At 42.3% G+C, this 26,022-nt stretch overlaps 1 protein-coding gene across 2 annotated transcripts; it reads left to right on the top strand.

The window, feature by feature from the left end:
- The first annotated feature begins 1,752 nt into the window (after positions 1–1,752).
- Positions 1,753–26,022, top strand: SLC7A2 (solute carrier family 7 member 2). 2 transcript variants are annotated; one of them, XM_056855250.1, is made up of 11 exons: positions 1,753–2,140; positions 4,192–4,347; positions 5,911–6,076; positions 7,926–8,062; positions 9,997–10,219; positions 16,061–16,200; positions 18,941–19,043; positions 21,022–21,227; positions 21,719–21,885; positions 22,977–23,085; positions 25,802–26,022. In XM_056855250.1, the coding sequence occupies exons 1-11, from the start codon at positions 1,765–1,767 to the stop codon at positions 26,020–26,022; spliced, it is 2,004 nt and encodes a 667-aa protein (XP_056711228.1). In that variant the 5' UTR covers positions 1,753–1,764. The 2 variants fall into 2 exon arrangements, with proteins under 2 accessions (XP_056711228.1, XP_056711227.1); XM_056855249.1 differs by lacking the exon at positions 16,061–16,200 and adding an exon at positions 16,512–16,648 and having other exon boundaries at positions 1,759–2,140.

Below are 26,022 nucleotides of genomic sequence, written 5' to 3'. Positions count from 1 at the left end.
TCACAAATGAAGGCACATGCTCTACCTACATAAGGTCCTATAACATTCCGCTATGCTCTAAAGAACGTTCAGAAGAACAAGAACATTTCTGTTCTGAGGACTTGAAAAATGGGATATCCCTGCAACAGAAGCCCTGTGTTTAAAAACAGATGTCTGCAATACTCAATTGAGTAACAGTTGTTCACTCACAATGACTGTTTGGAAGAGGTCTGACAAGGGAAAACTCAGCAGCAGCATTATGAGAGAGAATACATACTCTGGCGTGTGATGGTGAAGATCTGAGAGGATTATGAGTTTGAATTTGCCTATTTGGAGGTAGGGTTGGGAAGGAATGGGGTGGGGTGGCGAAAGCTGGAATACCACTGACCTATAAGATCTCTTAGCAGGAGGAAGTAGGAGTAGCTAATCTGGTGAGATTAATTGAAAGAGGAAAGGGGGTTGAGACGTAAGAGATGAGTATTATTGTGCAATTTTAAATTGGGAGCTTTTTGAGAAGTATATGGTCAATAAAAGCAGGAATGAATATACATTTAAGGAAATTAATAACTACTAACTACCTGTTTTGTAGAATGAACTGTGGTAGTAAAAGAGGAAGCAAACTGGATTTTAAGTAGTTAGTATTTAGGAGCAGTACTTCCAATGTGTGCTGAAATAAAGATAGAGAGTATACCATTATACTTCATTTTGCAATGTTTTGTACCAAAATTGGATTTGCAATATCTGAAGACATGTGTTACTTTACAATGAAATGGAAAGGAATTCTGTATTCCTTCCTTCAATGGTACGGCTTGTTTGGCTATAGCCTTAAGCCTAGATTCTGTATTCAACACATACAATAAAGAAATTATACAAAAGTTCTTAATACTTACTGAAGAGAAGGGGGCAGGCCATATTGGATATGAATGGAATGTGATCCCATGATTAAGTAACCTATGGAAAGGAACAGGATATTATGGGTGTAATTTCTCTTTGGCAATAGTTTATTTATTTACACTATTTATATAGTCTACCTTTCTCACTGAGACCCAAGGCAGATTACACAGTGTAGACCAATACAGTCCATAGGATGTGACATACAATAAGCATGGTAATAGGATTATGATTATGGAAATTAAGACCAAGTAAAAATTTAGAACAAAGCTGAAACAAAGCACAAATATTAACACAACATATTAAACAATGAAAAAATTACACAATAGCATAATCCATATAGCAACAGATGGTATGTACTGTCCACAGTAGCATAGTCTTCTATAGTCTAGTGATGCTGAATGGTTCCATTTATGTATTTGGCTGTAGTGCTGGTATATGTCTTCTACGAAACCTTTATTTTTAAGTACTGCAAGCTTTACAGCCACTTAAGATTAACCTTAAAATGGGCATCCATATACACATATTCTGCAGGAAAACTGGTGTTATAGGATTGCCTTTGTAATCCTATTTAGATAAAATATAATCTGGGAAGGGACCCTGAGTCAGTATGTCATCTCCAGTTTTAAGTTTGGACGTGTTTGTGTTCACCAACTTTGGGCTTAATAAAACTCCATGTTAAACAGGTACGGTACTATTTTTTTAATATTCAACCTAGAAAGTAACATTGGTTTCCTAAAGCTTTGAGATTTGTATTTGCTGGTGATTGGAACTGCCTTAATGCCCTGAAATGTGCCTTCCGTTATACAACAGTAAATTTGAAGTTAACAGAATGCATTATATGTATGGTGGTCATTCTTTTCCATTTTTTTTTTCCAGTCTTCCTCCTCCAAAATGATAACCTGCGGACCAGCCTTGTCATTCGTTCGGTGCCTTTTGAGGCGAAAAATCATCACTCTGGACAGCCTTGAAGATTCCAAATTATGTCGCTGTTTATCTACCGTGGACCTTATTGCTCTAGGAGTGGGAAGCACCCTCGGGGCAGGGGTTTATGTCCTTGCTGGAGAAGTTGCAAAAGCTGATTCTGGACCTAGTATTGTTGTTTCTTTTCTCATAGCTGCCTTAGCTTCGGTGATGGCAGGCCTCTGCTATGCTGAATTTGGTGCTCGCGTTCCGAAAACCGGCTCTGCCTATCTATATACTTATGTAACTGTTGGTGAACTCTGGGCTTTTATCACTGGCTGGAATCTCATTTTGTCCTATGTGATAGGTGAGTTTGGGGCCAAGCAGGGAAAATGGCAATTCCTTTCCTTTTCTTTTTCAAACTCCCATGACCCAAAGGTCTTGAGCAGTAAATGGGGAGCCTTTATTTCTTTAAGGAAAATATGGTGGATACTTGGCTGCTGCCAGTGTTGTTCTTGGATCTTTTGTTACGGTGGCAGGTAATTTGATTAAAATAGGGGTAATCCATTGATCGCAATAAGAATTGTATTGGGGACATTCCAACATCATATGAAGTATGTGTCAACTCTCTTCAGATCTATCTGAATAGGGTAAGTTATCGTATCTTCCATTTAAGACCGCCGAAGGAGCGGCGTTCAAAAGAGCAAGCATAAAAGCTCTGCGAAAATGGCAATGAATGGCCTCCTTGGATTTTGTTTCCTAGTTGCTACTGTAAAATTACTTTGTCAGTCCTTTTTGTGTGTGAAAGACCGAGATCTGTCTCTTCTGGACAGACTGCCATGCAGCTTGCTAGTTTACCTTGGGCAGTCGCACTCTTTCAGCCTCACCTACCTTGCAAGATTGTTGCATGGAGAAGAAAAGTAGAAGGGAGAACCAGGTACATTGTCCTGAAAGAAGGATGGGATAAAAATGCATTAGGCTGATAACTACTGATACATCTGTGCTTTCTGAGTGCAGCATAAAACATTTGTTTATGATTTTGGCAAAGAAGTCTTGGCTCCTAATGTGCTGGCTAGCATCCAGCATAGTGAATACATCCTAGAGGAATTATTCTGCACCTCCTCTCTGTAACTGTTGTATAATCTTACAGGGTTTGGTGTTGTATTTTGTCTTGCACTCAGACATGGAGTAGTAAGAATGTGTGTATTATTGAGTCCTGTGAAGTTCTCAGTTAGCTTGGCGTAGAAAGCAATAGCTGTGTTAGAAATGAAATTCTAAAACTGCCATTCCATTTAAGGCCCATTCCAATGCTTCCACTCAAGAGAGGCCCAAATGGTCTTGGGAACATAGAGGAAATACTTTCTGGTTACAGTTGCTGATTCCACAGTACCAATTCAAATGAACACAGAGGTGTATTTTTCTCCCACTTCACGGATTTAAGTGACTGCCAGGAAGTAACAGATGTAACTCAGGACACAGTGGGTCAGGCCGTGAATTGGATCCAGCCAGCTTTTTCAGTTTGTCTCCCGCAGTTCTCCTCCTTACTGTAACCACTGTACCACATGGCTTTTGTCCATGCAGGGGACCCACCCTTCCCTTTTCACCCACAAAAAGGCTGGTTGGATCCAATCCATCATGTCCTCGTCATGCCTGCTTCCCAAGGGATGGGCCATTCAGAAAGATACTTCTTTCTTTTAAGTTTCCCAATCTGCTCAGTGATTTACTGGGGTGGGGAATTAAATCACCATTTCCCGTTATCTATTGCTTCGGTATTGTAGCATCTCAAACTGGGCTTTTATCACCAACATATCCAGATATTGGAGCACAGATTGCATTTTGTGTGACTGCCGGAAAAGTGAAGTGCATATCATAATGGAAGATCTAATATGAAACCAGGTAGGTAGGTAGGTAGGTAGGTAGGTAGGTAGGTAGGTAGGTAGGTAGGTAGATAGATAGATAGATAGATAGATAGATAGATAGATAGATAGATAGATAGATAGATAGATAGATAGATTTTAATCTGGAGAACCAGGTTTGATTCCCCACTTTTCCACATGAAGCCTGATGGGTGACCTTGTTGGGCCAGTCACAGTTCTCTCAGAATTTTCTCTGCCCACATGGAGGCAGGCAATGGCAAAACCACCTCCGAACATCTCTTGCCTTGAAAACCCTACAGAGTCGCCATAAGTCAGCTGTGATTTGACGGCACTTTCCACTACAGTATGAAACCATGTATACACCAAAGAAGGGACAACATTATCAAGAGGTCTGAAGCTTTAGGCTTAGGATTTGAAAACATTAAAATATTTTGAAAGAAATACATCTAAATGCTACTAGGCAATAATTGTCACCCTTTTGGCTTTAAAAGGCTACCTCTTATCTACAACATTTACAACTTTTCTCTCCTGTTTCATTAAGGGACATCAAGTGTAGCAAGGGCCTGGAGTGGCACCTTTGATGAACTACTTGGGAAACAAATTGGTTATTTTTTTAGAACCTACTTCAGAATGAATTATTCTGGTCTAGCAGAGTATCCAGATTTTTTTGCAGTCTGCCTTATATTACTCCTGGCAGGTAAGATATATTAACATTCATTTTATTATCTTCAGCTAAGGAGAAGAATCCATTGTGATAATAACATATGTTTATTTGTGCCAAATGCTGCATTTTTGTAGTAATGATGGACAAAACAACACACACCTGACTTTGGTTTTTGCACCAAGACCGAACACTTTATTTGACCTTTTTAAACACTATTTTAAATGGACTTTGTCTTCAGACTTCAGTAGAAATAGACTAGTAATGTTCAGTGGACATCTGTATCACATTGCTTACTCTCCCCTGCAATTCTATTATTCTCTCATCTTTAATTGTGGGCTTGTTTACATGTGTTTCTGGATATTTCTTGTCCACAAAGGAGATTTGGTTTTAGAATTTTCATTGGATTCTAGTGCAGCAGGTCTTGTGTGAAACCTATGGAGCCCTTATAATATAGCTAAGGCTCATTGGACACTTGGCAGTCCAGCAGGCCTATAATGTGCATTAGGATGCAGATGCCTCTTACTTCATTGGGTAGTATTTGCATACATCCCATTCCCACAGTCTTTCGACTTCAAAAACCATGAGGAAGAACTAAGGGAACTCAATGGTATACATGTATATCCAATACAGATGGCAACTGTGTTTATGCATGGACTTGAATGGATTTAAAGGTAAAGGTAAAGGTCCCCTGTGCAAGCACCGGGTCATTCCTAACCCATGGGGTGATGTCACATCCCGACGTTTCCTAGGCAGACTTTGTTTACGGGGTGGTTTGCCAGGGCCTTCCCCAGTCATCTTCCCTTTACCCCCAGCAAGCTGGGTACTCATTTGACCGACCTCGGAAGGATGGAAGGCTGAGTCAACCTTGAGCCGGCTACCTGAAACCGACTTCCGTTGGGATCGAACTCAGGTCGTGAGCAGAGCTTGGACTGCAGTACTGCAGCTTACCACTCTGCGCCACGGGGCTCTTGCCTTTGCATGCACAGAAATTGCTATCCGTTTATATATTTAGAATATTTACTGTTTTGCTGAAAGCAGTCACTTAAAGCAGTTCCCATAATGCTCTTGATTTTTTAAAAAAGCAGGACGTATTAAAACATCAGATCAACTCTGCGCCACGGGGCTCTTGCCTTTGCATGCACAGAAATTGCTATCTATTTATATATTTAAAATATTTACTGTTTTGCTGAAAGCAGTCACTTAAAGCAGTTCCCATAATGCTCTTGATTTTTTAAAAAAGCAGGACGTATTAAAACATCAGATCAACAAATACACATAATAACAGAAAACACTGTTATCAGGGCCAGCAAACCATGGTAACAATAAACAACATTGAAGGCCCTGCTAAACACTGCCAAAAGAGGGCACTGCTTGCACTCCTTTTAGCATCCCATTCCAATGGATGGAGCTGCTACTGAGAGATCCTGAGTTTGGACCGAAACAGAAATTCTGGGCTTGGTGAGTCTGTGGGCTGGCCTTCAGAGCTATCTGACATAAAGAGAAAGTACTGTAAAACAGTAATAGATGTAATATTAGAAATGTTGTCATGTAGAGCTTAATTGTGGTGTAACTCATCATAATGTCTGGTTATTATAGGCCTGTTATCATTTGGAGTGAAAGAATCTGCTTGGGTGAATAAAGTCTTCACTGCCGTTAACATCTTGGTCCTCCTCTTTGTGATGATTTCCGGTTTTGTGAAAGGAGATATGAGCAACTGGAAGAAAACGGAAGAATTTCTTATCAACTACACAGCCTACATAGAGTAATATGAAGCTTAATTTTTTTGCTTCCTTTTGCTTCTATGAGCCATATAATGATATTGGTGCTTGATGGTCTATAAACATAAAATAAGCAAAAATGTAGGTTTGATGCACTACCAAAACTGTTGTGTAGCCATTGAAGTTGGGGGTGTTATTTACAGAGCACTCCATTGTAATCAGTGGGTTTAGATTAGAAGGATGAAAATCTGTTTAGGATTGCATTGTTAGTGAGAATGTTGTGACATTTAAGGAGAATAACTGGAAGGGATGGGGGCTGCACTTCTAGGCACCGTTTTTGTAAAATATCTTAGATTATAACAACAAAGATCTTCCACAAGTCTACTTACGCCAAAATCCTTATTTAATTCATTTATACTCTGCCTTTCTCCCTAATGGAAACCCAGAGTGGCTTATATCATTCTCCTCTCCTCCATTTTATCCTCACAACAACCCTTTGAGGCAGGTTAGGCTGAGAGAGCGTGACTGGCCCAAGGTCATCCAGTGAGCTTCCATAGCACGAGTGGGGATTCAAACCTGGGTCTTCCAAATATTGACTCAAGAGCCAGCATGGTGTAGTAGTTAAGAGCGTCGGACTCTAATCTGGAGAACCGAGTTTGATTCCCCACTCCTCCACATGAGTGGTGGGCGTTGGGTTTGTTTCCTCACTCCTATACGTGAAGCCTGTTAGGTGACCTTGGGCTAGTCACAGTTCTCTCTGAACTCTCAGCCCCACCCACCTCACAAGGTGTCTGTTGTGGGGAGGGGAAGGGAAGGTGATTGTAAGCTGCTTTGACTCCTAAAATGTAGAGAAAAGCAGGGTATAAAAAGCAACTCTCCTCCTCCTCCTCCTCCACCACCACCATCATTACACCACACTGGCTCTCCTGAAAGTACACTGTCCTCAAGATTTTCATATGTTTAGTCTTATTTAGTAAGGTCCAGGCTACAAATTATGTCCCAGGGGTTTGCCTCGCATTGATAAGTTCTCCACTATGTGGTGGCTGCCTGGTAAACAGTTCCCCAGGACTGCTGGTCCTTGTGATGACAAAGCAATTCAGAATGTGGCCATCTCTGTACTGTATTAGATCCAGACAGCATTATCTCAAAACCAGGTGGTCTACTGCATATTGGGTTCTGCAGAGTTGTCCACACTGGACTTGTATTGGCCTACACTGCATATAAGCAAAACTGTGGTGCCGATCCATTGAACTTTATAAGAAGTAATGCTCACATTTAGGGGGAATGGTAAAGGAGCAACCTAATGTAATGGTAAAGGAGCAAGCTAATGTATGAATTTTGTCTTTGGTATCTCTCTAGAACAGTGGTTCCCAACCTTTTTTTGACCAGGGACCACTAGGACTTTTTTGTTAGGTGCAGAGACCCCAAGGTTCAAAATAAAAATTCAGAGAATTTGAAAATAAACTTTAATCATAACTGTTAGTTAAACATTAAACTTAGAATAATATTTGAATATATATTTTTATAATAGAGAACTTTTAATTGAAAATATTAATTTATTATGGGTTTATAACTTTGTTTCGCGGACCTTAATTTAGTTCTCGTGGACCCCTGGGGGTCCACGGACCCCTGGTTGGGAACCAGTGCTCTAGAATAACTTGGTTTGTATAACTCTCAAGAAATATTTGTAGAGATCCGTTTTAGAATTGACATTGACAGTCATTTTAATATATGGGTTTTAAGATCCATATTTAGACTTGACGGCACTTTACACACTCGCACTTATAGAAAGTAAATTGGAAATTGTGTTTTGTTTTGTTTTTGTTATTTGGGTAGCTAGGTGGGGGGAAACACCATTTTACATTCTTGTATTTTTATTGGGATTTTTTTTAGAAACATCTCCTTTTCTGAGAACGTGACCAGTGCATTTGGAGTTGGTGGCTTTATGCCATATGGTTTTACAGGAACACTGGCTGGTGCAGCAACTTGCTTCTACGCCTTTATAGGATTCGACTGCATTGCAACAACTGGTAAGATACACAGTTTGGTTACTCAGTGGAAGTGGCAGTTTGTACATTATAGAGCTGTAGCATATAAACGCTGAGGTGTAGCAGCCCGATTTTGTGCATACTAGGGCTACAGTGCAGTGGCAGAATAAACAACTTTGCATGTAAATTTAATTTAATAAATAAATAAAAATAATTGAATAAAATACATGTAGAATGTCCCAGGTCAATGTACCTTTCTCCCTTAAGTGTGTATAGGACTACAGCATTGGTGGTGCTCCTAGCGCTCTGATGTGGATTCCTCATTTGCCTAAATTAGTGGTATTCACTCTGCTGTTCATGGAGAGCCACATTAGCAGTTCTCATAAATCAAAAAATTCATGTGACTGGGGTCTGCCCTGCGCATCATCCCGAACACAAGAATATATATAACATAACCCTTTCGATTACCAGAGTGCCTCTGAACATCTAGAGTTCTCTTTTCCCGCTCTTAGGAGTTTTGTTTTATGAGCTAGCATTCATCAGCGTTTGGCCCCCTTCCATCAACTTATTCAGTTTTACATGTTGACCCACCCTCTAACGCAAGACCCTTACACCTGCACAACCTTGATATAAAGGGTTGCCAACCTCCAGATACTAGCTGGATACTGGCTTTTACAACTGATCTCCAGCCGATAGAGATCAGTTCACCTGGAGAAAATGGCCACTCTGGCAATTGGACTCTATGGCATGGAAGTCCCTCCCTTCCCCCAACCCCACCCCCCTCAGGCTCCACCCCAAATACCGCCATTTACGAAGCGGGACCTGGCAGCCCTTTTGATATAGTCATCAAGGGCAAGCTGTGCTGTGATTTAAAAATGGAAACAGTTTTATACTGGCCCCATAGTAATGATGAGATTATTCCAGTTTGCAAAGGAATTGCCCACTTTCCTGGAGCACGGGGCCTGGTGTTTTGGGGAACAGTGCTCAGAAGAACCACATGTGGCTCCTGAGCCACTGAGTGAGTATCACTGATCTAAATATTTGTTTCAGTACTATGCATACTCCTCTTACGTTTTGGGGTGATCCACTGAATTGCAATATTATCTTTTCCCTTACTTTTGAAATCTGTTGAGCTTGAGAATGTGGGATTGCCATAAATTACACAGAGGAAAAGGAAAACTGTAATTCTCTTTATTCCGGATAAAACCTTTAGTGTGTGTGCCTGCTGCTAATAACAGCGATAGTCCTATAAATGGCACAACTTAAATGAAGTTTTATTTTTGGTAAGAAAATAAAATAAAAAATCATCATAGTCGATTGCTTTTAGACCAAGAATCTAATTTTTTCTGATGTTTTTGAATTTATGGATCTAAGATAGGTTGCAACAAATGTGCTAGTTTATAAGAATGCTTTCATTCTAAATGAGGATTTGGGGCGCATTCCTAAGGGGGGCAGCCGAAAGCTTAGGAGCCAGTGTGACCCTGTACTGGTGTAACTGCCCATTTATCCCATGATAATGGGCACTAACGCCAGCACAGGGGAGGGGGCTTTTCTGCTGGCGCTGGGGCACCGCAGAGCTGCACCAGTCTCCCTCACCAACGCAGCCTCCCGCTGACACCCACCCAGCGCAAGTCCCCGCACCGACATCCGGGGAGGCGTTCCCAGGGCGGAGCTGCTTTTAGGCAGCTTCCTAGCCCCTTTCGCCCCCTCCCGCAGCGGCCTGGCCACTCCACCTTTTTAGGTGGCATAACCCTGCTTTCCCACATGGGGACTTTTTTTTGGCATTATTTTCTTTCTACAACATTTCATTCACTCCGCGGAAGTCTCTTAGGAGGCGTCACAGCTGCACCACTCCTGGCTTCCGTGGAAATACCCCCCTCCTTAGGAATGTGCTGCCCGTCCATCTGAAAAAGCAAGATTTTATCATACTTTCATCCACACACTCTGAACTTCTTGTTGTGTGTTTTCTTCTGCAGGGGAAGAGGTCAAGAATCCCCAGAAAGCCATACCTATTGGAATTGTAACTTCCCTACTGGTCTGTTTTATGGCCTATTTTGGTGTTTCAGCTGCTCTGACTCTTATGATGCCATACTACTTAATAGATGAGAAGAGTCCTCTCCCTGTAGCATTTGAATATGTTGGATGGGGCCCAGCAAAGTATGTCGTAGCAGTGGGATCTCTGTGTGCTTTATCTACAAGGTAAAAAATAAGGACAAAGTAATACATTATTGGGAATAATTTTATTAAACAGATTCTTTTAAAAATATTGTTGAAGGCTTTCACGGTCAGAGTTCATCAGTTCTTGTAGGCTATCCGGGCTATGTGACCGTGGGCTTGGTATTTTCTTTCCTGACGGAAAGAAAATACCAAGACCACGGTCACACAGCCCGGATAGCCTACAAGAACCGAAGATTCTTTTAAAACTGTTTGCTTACTAGATTTGGTAAAAAGAGATGTCAGGAATAATATAGGTTGCTACTGCTTAAGCACAGAGCAAGATAATTTTCTGGCGAGCCCACGCTTGTTATCTTTTCACGCCAACATAGGGTTTCCTGCCTCCAGGTGGTTACTGGAGATCTCCTTTTATTACAGCTGATCTCCAGGCAACAGAGATCGGTTCACCTGGAAAAAATGACTGCGTTGGATGGTGGACTCTATGGCATTATACTCCACTGAAGTCCCTCCCCTAACCCTGCCCTCCCAGGCTCCACCCCCAAAATCTATAGGTGGTATTTCCCAACTGGGAGTTGGCTACCCTGTGCCAATGTGATACTGGGGTGGATCCTACCCTTATCCTACCATTTCACTGAGAAATATTTATTTATGTATACTCCACCTTTTCTTTTGGGGCGAGTTTGATGCATTCCTCCAATCTAAAGAGCCTTCTAGTGGCTCTTCTGTGGGAGGAAGAGCCACTTAAGTTGAAGGAAGTCTTAGGCTAGAGGGCTACTTAGAGGATGGTTGGATCCACCCTGATGTTTAGTGGAAGAGAATAATTAAAGACTACACAGTATATATAAAGTAAGTCATTCAAGACAGCACAGTTATGTCCTCTGTGCAATAAATCAGGAAAGTTTGCATAATTTACTGAACAAGTTCTACCAGGCTTGATAATAATTTTACGGGGGGGGATCTTGATTGTGAGCAAAGTTAAAGGTAGACTGTCTTTCTTCCCTGTTGCCTTCTGGGCCTTTGCCCAGTTCCGTTTTTGTATACTTTTGAGTTAAAAATGATTTAATCTCCAATCAAACACTTGGGAAGACCCCAAGAATCCCCATTTTAAAACTAAAGATTGTGGTCTTGCCCTGTGCTTTTTGAGATCTGTATGCTGAAGATATGAAAAGCAAAGCTCCTAGGATCCAAAGAGCTATTTCAGGTGTACACAAGGACTTGTGTGTCATTGGGTAATTGACTTGAAAAAGAAGACACACAACCCCCTCCAATGTCTTATCACAAACCCTGTTTGAAAACTTGTTTGCAGTCTGGTTTAAGGGGCTGGTATTCAAGAAACATGAGTCCAAAGTACTCTCCAGAATGTGGAACTAATCATATAGATCTTTGGAGCCTGGCCTTTTTTTTTTTTTTTGCCATCAAGTCACAGCTGACATATGGCTACCCCTAGTGGGGTTTTCAAGGCAAGAGTCATTTGGAAGTGGTTTGCCATTGCCTGCCTCCGCGTCACGACCCTGGTATTCCTTGGAGGTCTCCCATCCAAATACTAGCCAGAGTCAGCGCTGAGAGTGTGTGACTGGCCCAGGGTCACCCAGCAAGCTTCCATGACACGAGTGGGGATTTGAACCTGGTTTTCCCAGGTCCTAGTCGGACACCTTAACCACTACGCCACGCTGGCTCTGATCCTGGCCTTAGGGCTCAGCTATTCTTGTAAAAGAATCACACAGTATAGCTCTTTTGGTATTCTACCTTTTTGTAAAGCAGGTGGAGGAATGCATAACTGAATGCCAGACACTGGCTGCCTGTGGATAGGTAGGTTGTTGAAGCAACCTGTCCTTGCTTCCTTCCTAATTTCTATATGAAATATTTTTTTAACCGGGGGAGGGAACTTTCAAACATGCCATTCTAAAGCGGTACAGGAAAAGGCAGCATTGCAAAATTCTTCTGAAAGGTGTAGCTCAGGGTTGTTTTTTTAAAACTGGGCACCTTTTTTTTACTGGCAGAAGAAAAATTATTATGTTTATGAGTCCACTGTCTCCTTCAGCTGGTGCCAGTTCCCAAGCATCACAAATTGTTGAATATTGTCTAGAATGGAGTTGAATAGCATGAAAAATGTATGTTGTGGTATAGGCAACCCCAGCAGTTATTTATAAGCACTTCTTCCAGCCCTGGTTCAAGTCACCGCAACTATTGAGAATGCAAATGATGAACTGAATTTGGGTGTAAAATCAGGAAGGGCCAAACCTAGCAGAGCGCTTATGCCCAGATTTGTCTGAACTATCCGGTGGTCTTTCATTGAGGCTGATGGGGATTCTTTCTTATTTAAAATGGGATATAATTTGAGAACCTGCATTTGGTATGGGTCTTACTTGTGCTCTACAAATCACTTAAGCTGGTTGCGCTGCAACTTGAAGCGACTTTGTCATAGGATATGGTTTCAGCTTTATATTGAAAAGCACCCCAAAACAACCAAGGCCAATTTACCTGCCCTATTATGTTTGAAATAAATATAGTTTAAATGCACCAAAGTCTGGCTTAAGTGATTTGAAGTGTTTCTAGTATTTAGAGCTGGCATTGCTGTGCAGGCAACCTAACATTTTGCTTATCCTTGTTCACTAACTGCCGAGGTTGCTTAGCTGTTGTGGTGTTTAAAATTGGCACACCCTATGAATAGATGCATCCAGGGTTTGGAATTTGGAAACGTGACATCTTTGCCAGGTCAAGATGTCTTCTCGGCTATTTAAAAGTTCTGTCACTCTCACCGGCCCCAATAGTTTGTTTCATCCCTACGTGACAGGTGTGGGACTGTGCCTCTTTTAAAATAATGTGTATGCACATGCATATCTGCATAGGAAAAGGGGAGACTTTTCTAAAGAATCAAATAAAATGTGCCACCACATAACAGTAATTCTGGATTTGTGCAGCAGAAGGCCACACAGCCGCCAGTGAATTGCTTATTTATATAGTTCACAGAATCGTTTTGCCTGGGGAAAGTTAGGGACTATAGGGCCATACTAGATAAGACTGCATCCCTGGGGACATGCTCTCATTTTATAGAGTGAATTCCCACCAGGAAATTCCTTTAAACAGCTCTGTGGGGGTGGTATGGTGCTGGGGGAAAGACAGGAGCCCCTTCTCCCCCTGCACCACAGTGGTCTCAACCAGAACTGGGGTCTCAAGGCACTGTTAGAATACAGGTGCATCTGTAGGGCTGCCAACCTCCAGGTAGTAGCTGGAGATCTCCTGCTACTACAACTGATCTCCAGCCGACAGAGATCAGTTCCACTGGAGAAAATGGCTGCTTTGGCAATTGGACTCTATGGTGTTGAAGTCCCTCCCCAAACCCTGCCCTCAGGCTCCGCCCCAAAAATCTCCCACCAGTGGCAAAGAGGGACCTGGCAACCCTATGCAACTCTGGGGCAAACCTGAGGATGCTGTCTTGCCTCGTTTGGCCCTTCGATACTCCTGTAGCCAGAGTGGTAACTCGAAGGAAATGCACTGAATAGTGCATAGGTGCAGGCTTGTTGTCCCATGGTGGGAGGAGAACCCATCTCCAGATTATACACAGGGTTGTCAGGTCCCTCTTTGCCACCGGCGAGAGGTTTGTGGGGCGGAGCCTGAGGAGGGAAGGGTTTGGGGAGGGAAGGGATAGCGTTCGATGCCATAGCGTCCAATTGCCAAAGCGGCCATTTTTCTCTAGGTGAACTGATCTCTATGAGCTGGAGATCAGTTGTAATAGCAGGAGTTCTCCAGCTACAACCTAAAGGTTGACAACCCTAATTATACAGTAAAACTTCTTATGATCCATTAGAGAGGAACTTTGGACAATAGCTTTCATGATTTTTTCTCCCAGATTCTAGAGGCAATTGAGTTTTCCAACAAACAGTATATTTCTACGATCCCCACGTTCTTGGCCTCGTCTGCTTCTTTCTCCTTCCCCTCTCTTCATTCATTGAAGACTGCTTGCTTTAGGACATTTTCGATCGAATTCCAGTTTTTGTAATATCCAAATGTGGATGCCTGAATAAATATGGGTTTGTTCTGTTCCTGGTTATCATGGATTCTAAACCACTGTTTAATCCTGATTTAAAATCCTGGTTCCTGGGAAAGAAACAATAATTTGTTCAGATTCACAAATGAGGATACTGTCACTAACTGGAGATAGGAGGTCTTCAATCACAGCTTCCTGTATAAGAAGGAGGGAGGAAGCGTAGGAGCTCAAGAATCTGCAGCTCATTCACATTGCAAACTAACTGTGGTTTGTTTTTCCTCTGAAAGCAGCCTCTGAATAAAATAAAGTGGAAAGGATGACAGGAACAGGAAATGTCAATCAGGGATAGTGCTCATTCTTTAAATGTAGAAAGCCCCAGATTTACTCTGGGTGTCCATATTTAAATGACTTTAGGAAATTGGGCTGGGAAGGATATCTGCAGCAGACACTGGAGAGCCTCTAATTGATGCAACTTGCTATATGGCACCTCTTTCTAATATAGGTTGGGCAAAGAGACTACAGTTAAAACGAGTAACACAACTTAAGCTTAATGCGTTTCATGTATTATAAATTGTCACTGGTATTTTTGCAAGTACTTACTGACTGCAGGTGTGATGTTGTCTGTTTTGATTTCCTCCTGCTGCCTGACATAATCTTGCAAGGTTTGGTAAAGCTTAATTGCATTGCAAGTATTACCAGATTTGTTCTGCGTATATCACGTTTCAAACTAACTACAGTGAAGAATCAAGTTGCTTTAATTGTGGTCATATGTAGGATGACTGTATTATCAAAAATCACACACACACCCCACACACACACACCAGAAAAAGAGAGAGAACTGGAGCATTTTCTCATGTGCGTCTTAAGTTTGGGGTTTGCATTTTGTATGCTTGTAAAGGATGTGTAACATTGATATTGGCTGGAATACCCACTACATTAAAAAAAAACCCTCTTTTCTACAGCCTAACTTGAGAGAGAGGCTAAAAGGCATGTGTAATGCTATATATGGGTAGAGTTCATGAATTTGGGCCTGGGACAAAGTAATGAATTGGAACCTGGGAGAACAAGACTAATGTCCTTCTTCTGTAGGCTCCTTGGTTGGCCATCTTACACCACTATCTTTTAGACGAAATTTCCCCATCTTCAGAAGGAGAGCTAACACTGGATCGGGCCTGTTATGATTTGTCATCAGGCGAAGAAATGTAGGCCTGGTTCAAATATTTACTGGGGTCAGTGACTGTATTCACATAGTGGTGGATGTAGGGTTGCCAACCTCCGGTGGTGGCAGGAGACCTCCTGCTATAACAGCTGATCTCCAGATGATAGAGATCAGTTCACCTGGAGAAAATGGCTGCTTTGGCAATTGGACTCTATGGCATTGAAGTCCCTCTCCTCTCCAAATCCCGCCCTCCTTAGGCTCTGCCTCAAAAACCTCCCGCTGGTGGTGAAGAGGGACCCTAGGTGGATGCGCCTCTGCTATACAGATGCCCAGTTGTACTGATATCCCACTTGTGTAATCTTCCTCTTTTTTGCGACCAAAAAATTGCATATCCACAGACAGCACCTATGTCTTACGTGGTGTTATCTGTGTGATAAAGGAGCTTGGGTTATACCTGCTCCACTACCCCATGGAGACGCTCTCTGCGCCAGAAAACTCACCACAAACTAGGTCATAACAATTGCAGAGCCCTTTGCATAGTTTTAAAATAGGGATTGAAGGTTCAAGAAAATTTTGTCTTTAAACTGTAGTAGCTCATGATTCTCAGTTATATTTCTGGTACTACATGCTGTTAATTAGCCCTGGTTCTCGCTTCCTTAATGCACTGCATGAAGTTGTTGTGTTGGCTTTGTTGCATGTTGTTTTGCTTTTCATTCAGTCTCCTTGGATCCATTTTTCCAATGCCACGTGTAATCTATGCTATGGCGAAGGACGGGTTGCTTTTCAAATGTCTAGCTCAAGTCAATCCCAAAACGAAGACTCCGCTTGTTGCCACTTTATCGTCTGGGGCTGTAGCAGGTGAGGTCAGAAGCTAATTTGTTTTAAGGAAAATGGACTCGCTCACCCATGATTCAATGCTGGAAGAACTCACTGGCTGGCAGTTATGGCCCCGTTATGGCTAGAAGAATAAAATGTGCGTCTTAGAGTAAAGCTAGTAAAACTTTAGCATTCCACAAATTTTATTTTGGGTTACCGGGATTCTTTTGACCACACGTGCATTTTACTGAGAGGGCGGTGGTATTCTTTTCATCATTGGTTTTGGTTGGGTTTTGAAATGGAGCATAATACTACTACCATAGCACTTGAACAATTAAATTCTTTTGTTCTAGTCTTCTGGGCTCTATGTTCCCTTTGCCCCGCATTCTGTTTGCCATGGCACGAGATGGTTTACTCTTTAGATTTCTTGCCAAAGTGAGCAAGAGGCAGTCTCCTGTTGCAGCCACGCTGACAGCAGGGTGCATTTCTGGTAAGCTCGGTACATTCAGGTCTGGCTTAATTGGGACCTAAGCCCTGTTATGTGCATAACCCTGGGAGAAGATGGAGCTGCATGCCAATTTCCCATGCATGTAAATTAGGAATGCAGTTACTGACTAATTCTGAATTGTGGTGGTGGTGGAAGGTCAGGCTCCTTGGAGGTCTTCTCGAAGCTCTCCTCCTGTGGGCTAAAAGATACTGTGGTGTGCATGCGTTAAGAAGGAAGTGTTAAGTGAATGCTTGGGTAAAACTCTCCTTCTTTTTCAAACCTGACATTGAGTTTCACTCTCTTGTGCAATTTCATGTAAGGATTTCCTAAATCTCTCCAGTTGAATGTTCTCACTAAGATGTTTTCAGCAAAAGGAATGTGGCATGAAAGCTTTGTATTGCATTTCTGTTACATTTAGTATGGATAGTCTCTCCATTTTAAACAGTGTTCAGAGGATTAGATGCTAACCTTTTGAGAAAGGATGCCTATTAAGGCCAAATGCAAACAACTAATTTTCCTACAATTGATAGCTAAAATCTGCTCAGAGGGGCAGGCAAGGCAAATTGGATCAAGATGACAGATGTGGACAGAAACTAGCTAAGTCTTAAATTTTGGGCATGCAGAAATTCTTCAGTCTTGCTTGTAGTTTTATGCAATTTGTTGCGATATATTTCTAGTATATTAGCTTCTGAGCGCCATATGTGTTATGGATATGGCATAGATGAATAAGCAGACTGTATGGAAGTTGAGTAATGCTACGTATTACCTGTAAGAACAAACCATCACCTGTTAAAAGGAAATAATAAGCAGACGTGACTGTGAAGCTCCAGATTCAGGAACATGTATGAAAGTCTCCTACCTTCCTTTTTCAGGGTAGCTTTCCCTTTATTTCCATAGTAATCATGATTTTACAGTACATGTGCACCAATATGTGGCTTCTTTGTAAACTTGAACCTGGAACCATTTTTTTTTGCAGTGGATTTGCAAACTGGGGTGAGGTTGGAACACACATGAAGCTGCCTTATACTGAATCAGACCCTTGGTCCATCAAAGTCAGTATTGTCTACTCAGACCGGCAGCAGCTCTCCAGGGTCTCAGGCAGAGGTCTTTCACATCACCTACTTGCCTAGTCCCTTTAACTGGAGATGCTGGGGATTGAACCTGGGATCTTCTGCATGCCAAGCAGATGCTCTGCCATTGAGCCACAGTCCCTCCCTGTCTGGCATTCATTATCAGTTACATTGATGCACATGCCATGTGAAAGGATGGTTAACATTGAGAAGGGAGGGAATTGCTTTGGAGGAGTTGGGCTTCCAGTTTGTAAACCATGGTCTGCAAGAAGCCAGGGTTACATCTGCACAAAACACTAGCATTGCTGGATTTCCTTCTTGTAGTTTATCAGAGTAAATTATTTAATTCTTGGGCATTACCTCCTCCCCACAATATTTCTGAATGGCTTAAACACTGTTTAAAGAAGGACTGTCTTTTATGAGCGCTTGGGAGGAGGGGTTCAAAATTCTTTTGCATGAACTTTATGCAGGAAACAGAAGGAGAGAGACCTGACTTGGGCACAAGGCACCAGGAACATTTCCTGTACACGCCCTGTAAAAATAAACAAGGGCGCAAAGTGCACAATTCCCATGGACTGCACAGGAGATGCTCCTAGTCCATTTAGCCACGACATTTTATGCATGCCTTTATATTTATGATGTGTGTTATGCAAAAAAAGAAGTTTATTTCTTATATTAAAACTAACAATTATGTTGGCTGGGTAAACACTAAGGTTGCCAAATTTCTGAGTTTTTTTAAAAAACTGTCAAGTCGCAGCCAATTTACAACGACTCCATACAGTTTTCCAGGCAAGAGACGTTAAAGGTGGTTTGCCATTGCCTGCCTCAGCGTAGTGAGTGACCCTGGACTTCCTTGGTGGTCTCTCATCCAAATACTAACCAAGGCCAAACCTTCGTAGCTTCTGAGATTGGATGAAATCAGGCAAGCCTGGGCTATCCAGGTCAGGGAGAGGGGGAATTCGGCCAGTAAAATGTCTCCACATTTATGAGTCACAAAATGTTATAAATGCTGCCGTGATGCAGCCTTTGATTTTGGCTACGAAGCATAGTGTTTCCTCATTTTCCATAATTTGTCGGATGATGGGAAATTGGATCCCAAAATTGGATAACCACTTTTATGGCTCCTCAGGCAAACATTAAAATGTTAATGGATTATTGATAGCAAAATGGCACGTGTTTGTTAATATGTACATTTTAATACAAATCCTGTCTTTTGTTTTTCTAGCTCTAATGGCTTTTCTTTTTGACCTAAAAGCCTTAGTAGACATGATGTCTATTGGCACACTTCTCGCCTATTCGCTGGTTGCGGCTTGTGTTCTCATTCTTAGGTGAGACCCACTTGTTTATTATTGAAATGTAGTCTTTAAAATGATTTACGGTGCAGTCCAGACACCAGTTACCACTGAGGTTGGCCTATAAATTAGATACGTATCTGATAAAGTGAGATCTGGCCCTCCAAAGCTTATGCTACATTTTTAAAAAATCTTTACGGCGCCATCAAACTCTTAGTTGTCTATATCAGATAGAAATACTCTGCAGGTAGCTATGACCTTCTAAATCATATGTGTAAAACTGTAACTCCCATGAAGATACCTCTAATCTATAGTCAACAAAACTATGAACCATCTAGGATTGCCAACCTCCAGGTACTAGTAGCAGACCTCCTGCTATTACAACTGATCTCCAGCTGATAGAGATCAGTTCACCTGGGGGAAAAAGGCAATTGGACTCTATGGCATTGAAGTCCCTCCCCTCCCCAAACCCCTCCCTCCTCAGGCTCTGCCCCAGAAACCTCCCACCGATGGTGAAGAGGGACTTGGCAACCCTAGTGCCATCAGTAGGGGAACATTTGTCTCTTGGCTGTCTAATCCATGTTCACTCTGTCTACAAACATGCCTGGTGTTATGGGTGAGGGCTTGCTGAGGGGAGGTGTCTTTCCAGCTGCATTTTACTTCTGGGACTGATTTTTATCTCCCCATTGGGCTGTGTGGCTTGGATGTTCAGGGACACTTGAAATTTTGCAGCTCAGCTAGATCTTTGGGTTGGCTGTTTGTATACCAACATGGCTATACTGTGATTCACAGATGAAACAGGTAGTGCAGTTGCTAACTTTGCTACTAGATGAGATGTTCGCACTTTAAAATATGTGTATTTTAAGAAGTCGGTGGCCTCTCCTACCTGTTCTTCTTCCCTTGTTTGCTGGATATCTGGCAACATTAGAAGAACCTGGACTCTATCCTTCCTATACCTTGTAGGATTTATAATGATGGTGGCTATATCTGATAAGGGCCATCCTAGGTAAGACATGTTCAAGTATTTGAGGGGCTGTCATATAGAGGATGGTGCTGAGTTGTTTTCCGTTGCCCAAGAAGGCCGGACCAGAACCAACAGGTTGAAATTAAATCAAAAGAGTTTCCGTCTAGACATTAGGAAGAATTTTCGAACCGTTAGAGTGGTTTCTCATTGGAACAGGCTTCCTCAGGAGGTGGTAAGCTCTCCTTCCATGGAGGTTTTTAAGAAGAGGTTAGATGGCCATCTGTCAGCAATGCTGATTCTGTGTCCTTAGGCAGTTGATGAGAGGGAGGGCATCTTGGCCATCTTCTGGTCACTAGGGGTGTGGAGGGGGGAGGTAGTTGTGAATTTCCTGCATTGTGCAGGGGGTTGGACTTGATGGCCCTGGTGGTCCTTTCCAACTCTATGATTCTAAGACATGCATCCTCACTGCATAGATTGTATGGACTCTAAAATCAAGTTTCCATAGCTGAATGAATACTGAAGAAATGCTGCACAAAATAAGGAGAAGTGTCGTTCGTTTGCTGGTGGAAATGCTCTGAAAGATCTTTTTATTTACTTCATTTATATTCTGCCTTTCTTACTGAGGCCCAAGGCAGTTTACACAATTAAAACCAATGCAAATAAGGACAGTACAAACAGTGCAATGATATCAGATATGAGACCATAAGGTTAAGAACGAACAAAGGGTGCAAAGATCATAAGGTTAAGAACAACATGCTCCAAATAATATAGAATATACAATGAACAGCCTAAAATCACAGACATTACTACAGCCTACTTCCTTTTACAAAAATGCCCTCCTGAATAATTCCATTTTACACATTCTGGAGAACGCTAAAGGCGTCGGGAGCCTTCCTGACTTATTTCAGCTAGGCCACTCCACAAAGCGGGGGCCACAACAGAAAATCTTTTGGACTGTAATGTATTGACATGATCTGAAGTTTGGTCTGGCTTCTCTTTCCTTTGAACCCGGTAATACATGAACCTCTGTCATTGTTTATTTGTGTACAGGTACCAGCCCAGTTTACATTACGAGCAACCGAAATATTCCACAGAAAAAGAGGCTCTGGCAGGGTCAGAGAGGGAATCGACGGCGAGCGACTCGCAAATGAGTATGCTGCAAGGGCACAGCTTCAGCCTCCTAACGTTGGTTAATCCCTCCAGTCTGCCAACTGAACAGTCTGCCACCATGGTCAGCTTTCTGGTGAGCTTGTTGGGTAAGTCGGAAAGAGTGACGTTCGACAGAAGAGCAAAACCCGGAACAAGGCACGGTCACAATCACGGAGCTTAGCCTTGATTTCATGGGTTGTAGGATTGAGAGAGGAAAAGGGTGTGTGTATACACGCTGGCTGGAAATAGCATTACATAGCACAAGAACACAAGCCTTTATTGGCATATAAAGAACATGCATTAGGATAAATCCGAATACAAATAAATAAAACTGGAAAACACCATCCCAAATCAGCCATTAAGGAAAGCTACGCACCATTCACGGTACCTGATTTCTAACTGTAATAGCATTACAGAGGCTCCACATAATCTGTTCTTTATATTTAATTTAAAATAATGAAAACCATTTGACTTTTTTTTTGAAAGTAGCTATCACTATTGTTAAATTCTTGCATATTACACAAAAGTTTGAAATTTGTAAGATTTTGAAGTGCCGAAACATTCTCTTTCCTATTTCTTTTGGTCTACTCTTATGTAGCTTTTGTGGTTTGTGGCTTAAGCATTCTGATCACCTATGGGATTAACTTCCTTGCCAATCTGGAGCCCTGGAGTCTTGGCCTTCTCGCTGCTCTTGCAGTACTGTTTGCCGTTATCGTACTTGCCATCTGGAGGCAACCCCAGAGCCAACAAAAAGTAGCATTTATGGTAAGAGGGGGGAAATTTGTTGCAAATTTGAACCCATGTACACTTTTGGGGTATATGACTAGCTGAAGTTCTGACTAGGCGGGGGGGGGGGGAAGCCCTATGACAACTTTAACGGTAAAAATAAACATGCAAATACTAGAGCGCGGACTGCTGTAGTTAAGTTACAGCATAGATTTATGGCCCGCTTATTTGGTCTTCTTTATAGACTGATTCTGAAGTAGTATTAGTCTGTTACTGAAAAAAATAAACAGGAGTCTTGCGGCACCTTAAAGACCAACCAAACTGAATTCCAGCATAAGTGGTCTCGGTCTACAGTCTGTTTCATCAGCTGCAATGAGTAGATCTTTGCTATACCATCGTTTTATTTAGGAAGGTTGGGGGGGAAAGCAGATTGACAGCGCATTCCTGACCTTTAAGGGAGAAAGCCTTTAGGATGCCATGAAGGCGCTGCGCCGGTGTTGGGGCCCTCCACGCCGGCGTCCCGGGGGACTTTCTGACGTCTTGGGAGGCATTCCTGGAGCGTACTGGGGGGAGGAGCTGCCATTAGGCAGCTTCCTGTCTCCATTCGCCCCGGGTACACCAGCAGTACACCGGGTACACCGCTTTTATCAATGGGGTGAAAAGGCCCCATTTGATAAAAAAAGCCTGTCTTTCGGCAGCCGTGGAACGGCTTAGGCGGCACAGCGGCACCTCCTCCCCGCCATACCCGGCCACCGCCAGCTCAGGAATGGCTGTCAAAGGATCGTGAAATGTAGGAAGTACAGGGTGAGAAGTAATTATAGTGAAATTCAAAAGTAATCATGAAGAAATACAGAGACTACTTGATAGTTAACAGGGATGATGGTTGGAGAGTCCCAGGTTTTCCTAAAATAGCTAACAGTTATTATGAGAGGGAAAATCCCAAATTCTGGTTTAGCCTAGGGAGTAGGAAGAGTTGTACTAGGATTTAGGGTTTGCCGAAGGTGGAATTCTTTTGTTAAAAATATGGGCATGTGGATATGTCTGTTTAATTGCATTGGTAATGGACATGTACCAAATTGATATGTTCCTTATTCGCTAACAATACTGAATTGTGAAATACTTGTCCGTAGGTTCCATTCTTGCCACTTTTGCCATCTTTTAGTATCCTGGTCAACATTTACTTGATGGTACAGTTAAGTGGAGAGACGTGGGTCCGATTTAGCATCTGGATGGCTCTTGGTAAGTGTTCTTGGCTGTAGGTATCACAAAATAAACATTTGAGTAGCACTGTAAGGGCAGCTTCACATACTCAGATTTCTAGCATGTATGTGCCTCCGGTTTATCTCCATCTTGAGATATTTACTTGAGATGGAAAAGGGAAATGCTGCCTGCTGATTTATCGTACGGTGACAAATGTTGGCAGTTTCACTTATCCATGTGATTGCATAGTTGGATAGTAGTTACAGTGGTCCATGCCAATGTGTGAAGTTGCTGTAAATGAAGAAGAAACTGATTTTGTAATTCTTGCCTACGCTGCATATAGAAAATAGAGAGGAAAATGAGCCACAGGAATTTATTTTTAATGTATTAATTATATCACTGTCCTGTTTTTCCTTCCAATGGTGGTGGAAAGTGCCATCAAGTCACAGCTGACTTATGGCAACCCCATTGGGTTTTCAAGCCAAGGGACGTTGGGAGGTGGTTTGCTATTGCCTGCCTCCACGTGGGCTGAGAGAGTTCTGAGAGAACTGTGAGTGGCCTAGGGTCAACCAGCAGGCTTCATGTGGAGGAGTGGGGGAATTGAACCCGGTTCTCCAGGTTCAAGTCCACCGCTCTTAACCATTATACCACTCTGGATATCTTTTCTGCTGTTGCAGAAAACGGGGGTTCGAAGTGGGGGAAAGAGACCCAGAGATCGTTATCAAGAAAAACAGTTTTATTTGCAGGTGGACCCAGCTGCCTTAACAAGCAAAAATCACTGGGCCCCAATTGTACTTGGGAAGAGACATTTATCCCAAATCCATGCTCTGACAAGGCATGACAACATTCAGTGCTTATCTGGTTGTTTTACATAGACTGAAGCCTAAGAGCTTCAGAGGTTCCATCCAGTTATGTTATCGTTCACTCTGACTTCTCTACATTTACCCTACTAACTTAGCACACACACAGAGTTATCCTGCCCAGCAACAAACTATTCCCTTGCTGTCCTAATACATTTACAGAAAGGAAAAGAGGTTATCACAAACTATTAAATCAGAATACTTAAGTGGATCCTCCACATTCAGAGGAAGTCTATCTTGCTGTCTCACTGCCATTAAAAAGGTAAAGGTCCCCTGTGCAAGCACTGGGTCATTCCTGACCCATGGGGTGACGTCACATCCCGACATTTCCTAGGCAGACTTTGTTTACAGGGTGGTTTGCCAGTGCCTTCCCCAGTCATCTTCCCTTTACCCCCAGCAAGCTGGGTACTCATTTTACCGACCTCGGAAGGATGGAAGGCTGAGTCAACCTTGAGCTGACAACCTGAAACCGACTTCCATTGGGATCGAACTCAGGTCATGAGCAGAGCTTGGACTGCAGTACTGCAGCTTTCCACTCTGTTCCACGGGGCTCCATTTCTTCTATTACGGATCTCAAAATGGAATAGCCTGGAAGCCTCCCATTCAGGCCCTGGCCAGGCCTGGCCCTGCTCAGCTGCCTTCCAACCATATGCATAGCCCATCATTTCACCAATGTACTTGAGTAGGACTTCTAAGCCTTTAGCTCAAGTCTGCCTTGCATGTATGAAGGACAAATATATATTTGTAAGTGTTTCCATGTGGCAAAGAGCCCTACCCAATGGCTGAGGCACAGTAACAAAAAAAATGTGCAAAGCACCAGAGGTTACAAGGCGTTTATCTAATAACTTGTAGCTACTCCAAAGTTTTACAAAATAGTAATAACAACAAAGGTTCAAATAAATTACAAAACATGTATTACAGTATACAAATAATGAGCAAACGCAAAAAGCAAAAGTGTTGATAATATAACACAAAACCACAACAGTGACAGGTTTGCCGGCTAGTATCCCTTTTGGATATCCTTCTTCTGACTGTAACCTTGAAATTCAACAATAAACAGAAGCATTGAATTTCAAGGTAACAGCTGGAAGAAGGATATCGAAATGGGATACAGGCCGGCAAACCTGTCACTGTTGTGGTTTTGTGTTATATTAACAACACTTTTGCGTTTGCTCATTATTTGTATACTGTAATACATGTTTTGTAATTTATTTGAACCTTTGTTGTTGTAGCTACTCCAAACCTTTGCTACAAAACAGTAACAAGTTATTAGATAAATGCCTTGTAACCTCTGCTGCTTTGCACATTTTTTTCTATCTTCCATCAGAGGTTTCTTCCCCTTCGTTTTTTCTGAGGCACAGTGACAACATGTTGCCTTATACAGGTTACGAAGAAATTCCAGGTTACAAAGAGTGGGAAATAGAAGGGAGTTGCTGGAATTTCTGTCACTGCTTGTAATGTGCAGTGTAGCCCGTACCTTACTTCACATCATTTTTGCTATCAGAAGTATTAGGTTGAAACATACTGAGAGTTCTTGTCTCAGTCCTTCAGTTGAGAGCCATTGAGAGACTATGGCTGAGAAATCCTATGCTGCCATGCATCTTACATGTTAACCATTGACCAGTTAGTCTCTCTCCTGGCCAAACCTACCTCAGGGGGTTGTTATGTAGATAAAATGGAGGAAGAGAGAATCATGGGCACTACCTTGATCTCCTTGGATAACAATGTGATTGAGGTCTGGTTTGTTTATCCTGGACACAGTTCTTAGAGTTGGAAGGGACCACCAGAGTCATCAAGTCCAACCCCCTGCACAATGTAGGAAATTCATGTTAATAGAAATATTGTGTGATCTTTGAAGGCCTGGAAAAAAACTCTTTTTTCCCCCCTTTTGAAAGGTTTCCTTATTTACTTTGCTTATGGCATACGACATAGTAGAGAGGGCCGCCGAAGGGAAGAAGAAGATGAAGACAGTCTAGAAGGCCATCCCGGGGATGAAGACAGCTGCTTGGGGAAAAGTGCAACTCCAGAAAAGAATCCTCTGAGAGGGCCCAACGAAAACGAAAATTCAAATGAAAGCGCTTACTTTATTACCAGTGAAAGGACAAGTGAATGCTAA

Source organism: Euleptes europaea, chromosome 9 (assembly GCF_029931775.1).
Source record: "Euleptes europaea isolate rEulEur1 chromosome 9, rEulEur1.hap1, whole genome shotgun sequence".
NCBI lineage: Eukaryota > Metazoa > Chordata > Lepidosauria > Squamata > Sphaerodactylidae > Euleptes > Euleptes europaea.
Note: the sequence above shows the minus strand (reverse complement) of the source record. Positions and strands in the feature narration are given on the sequence as shown.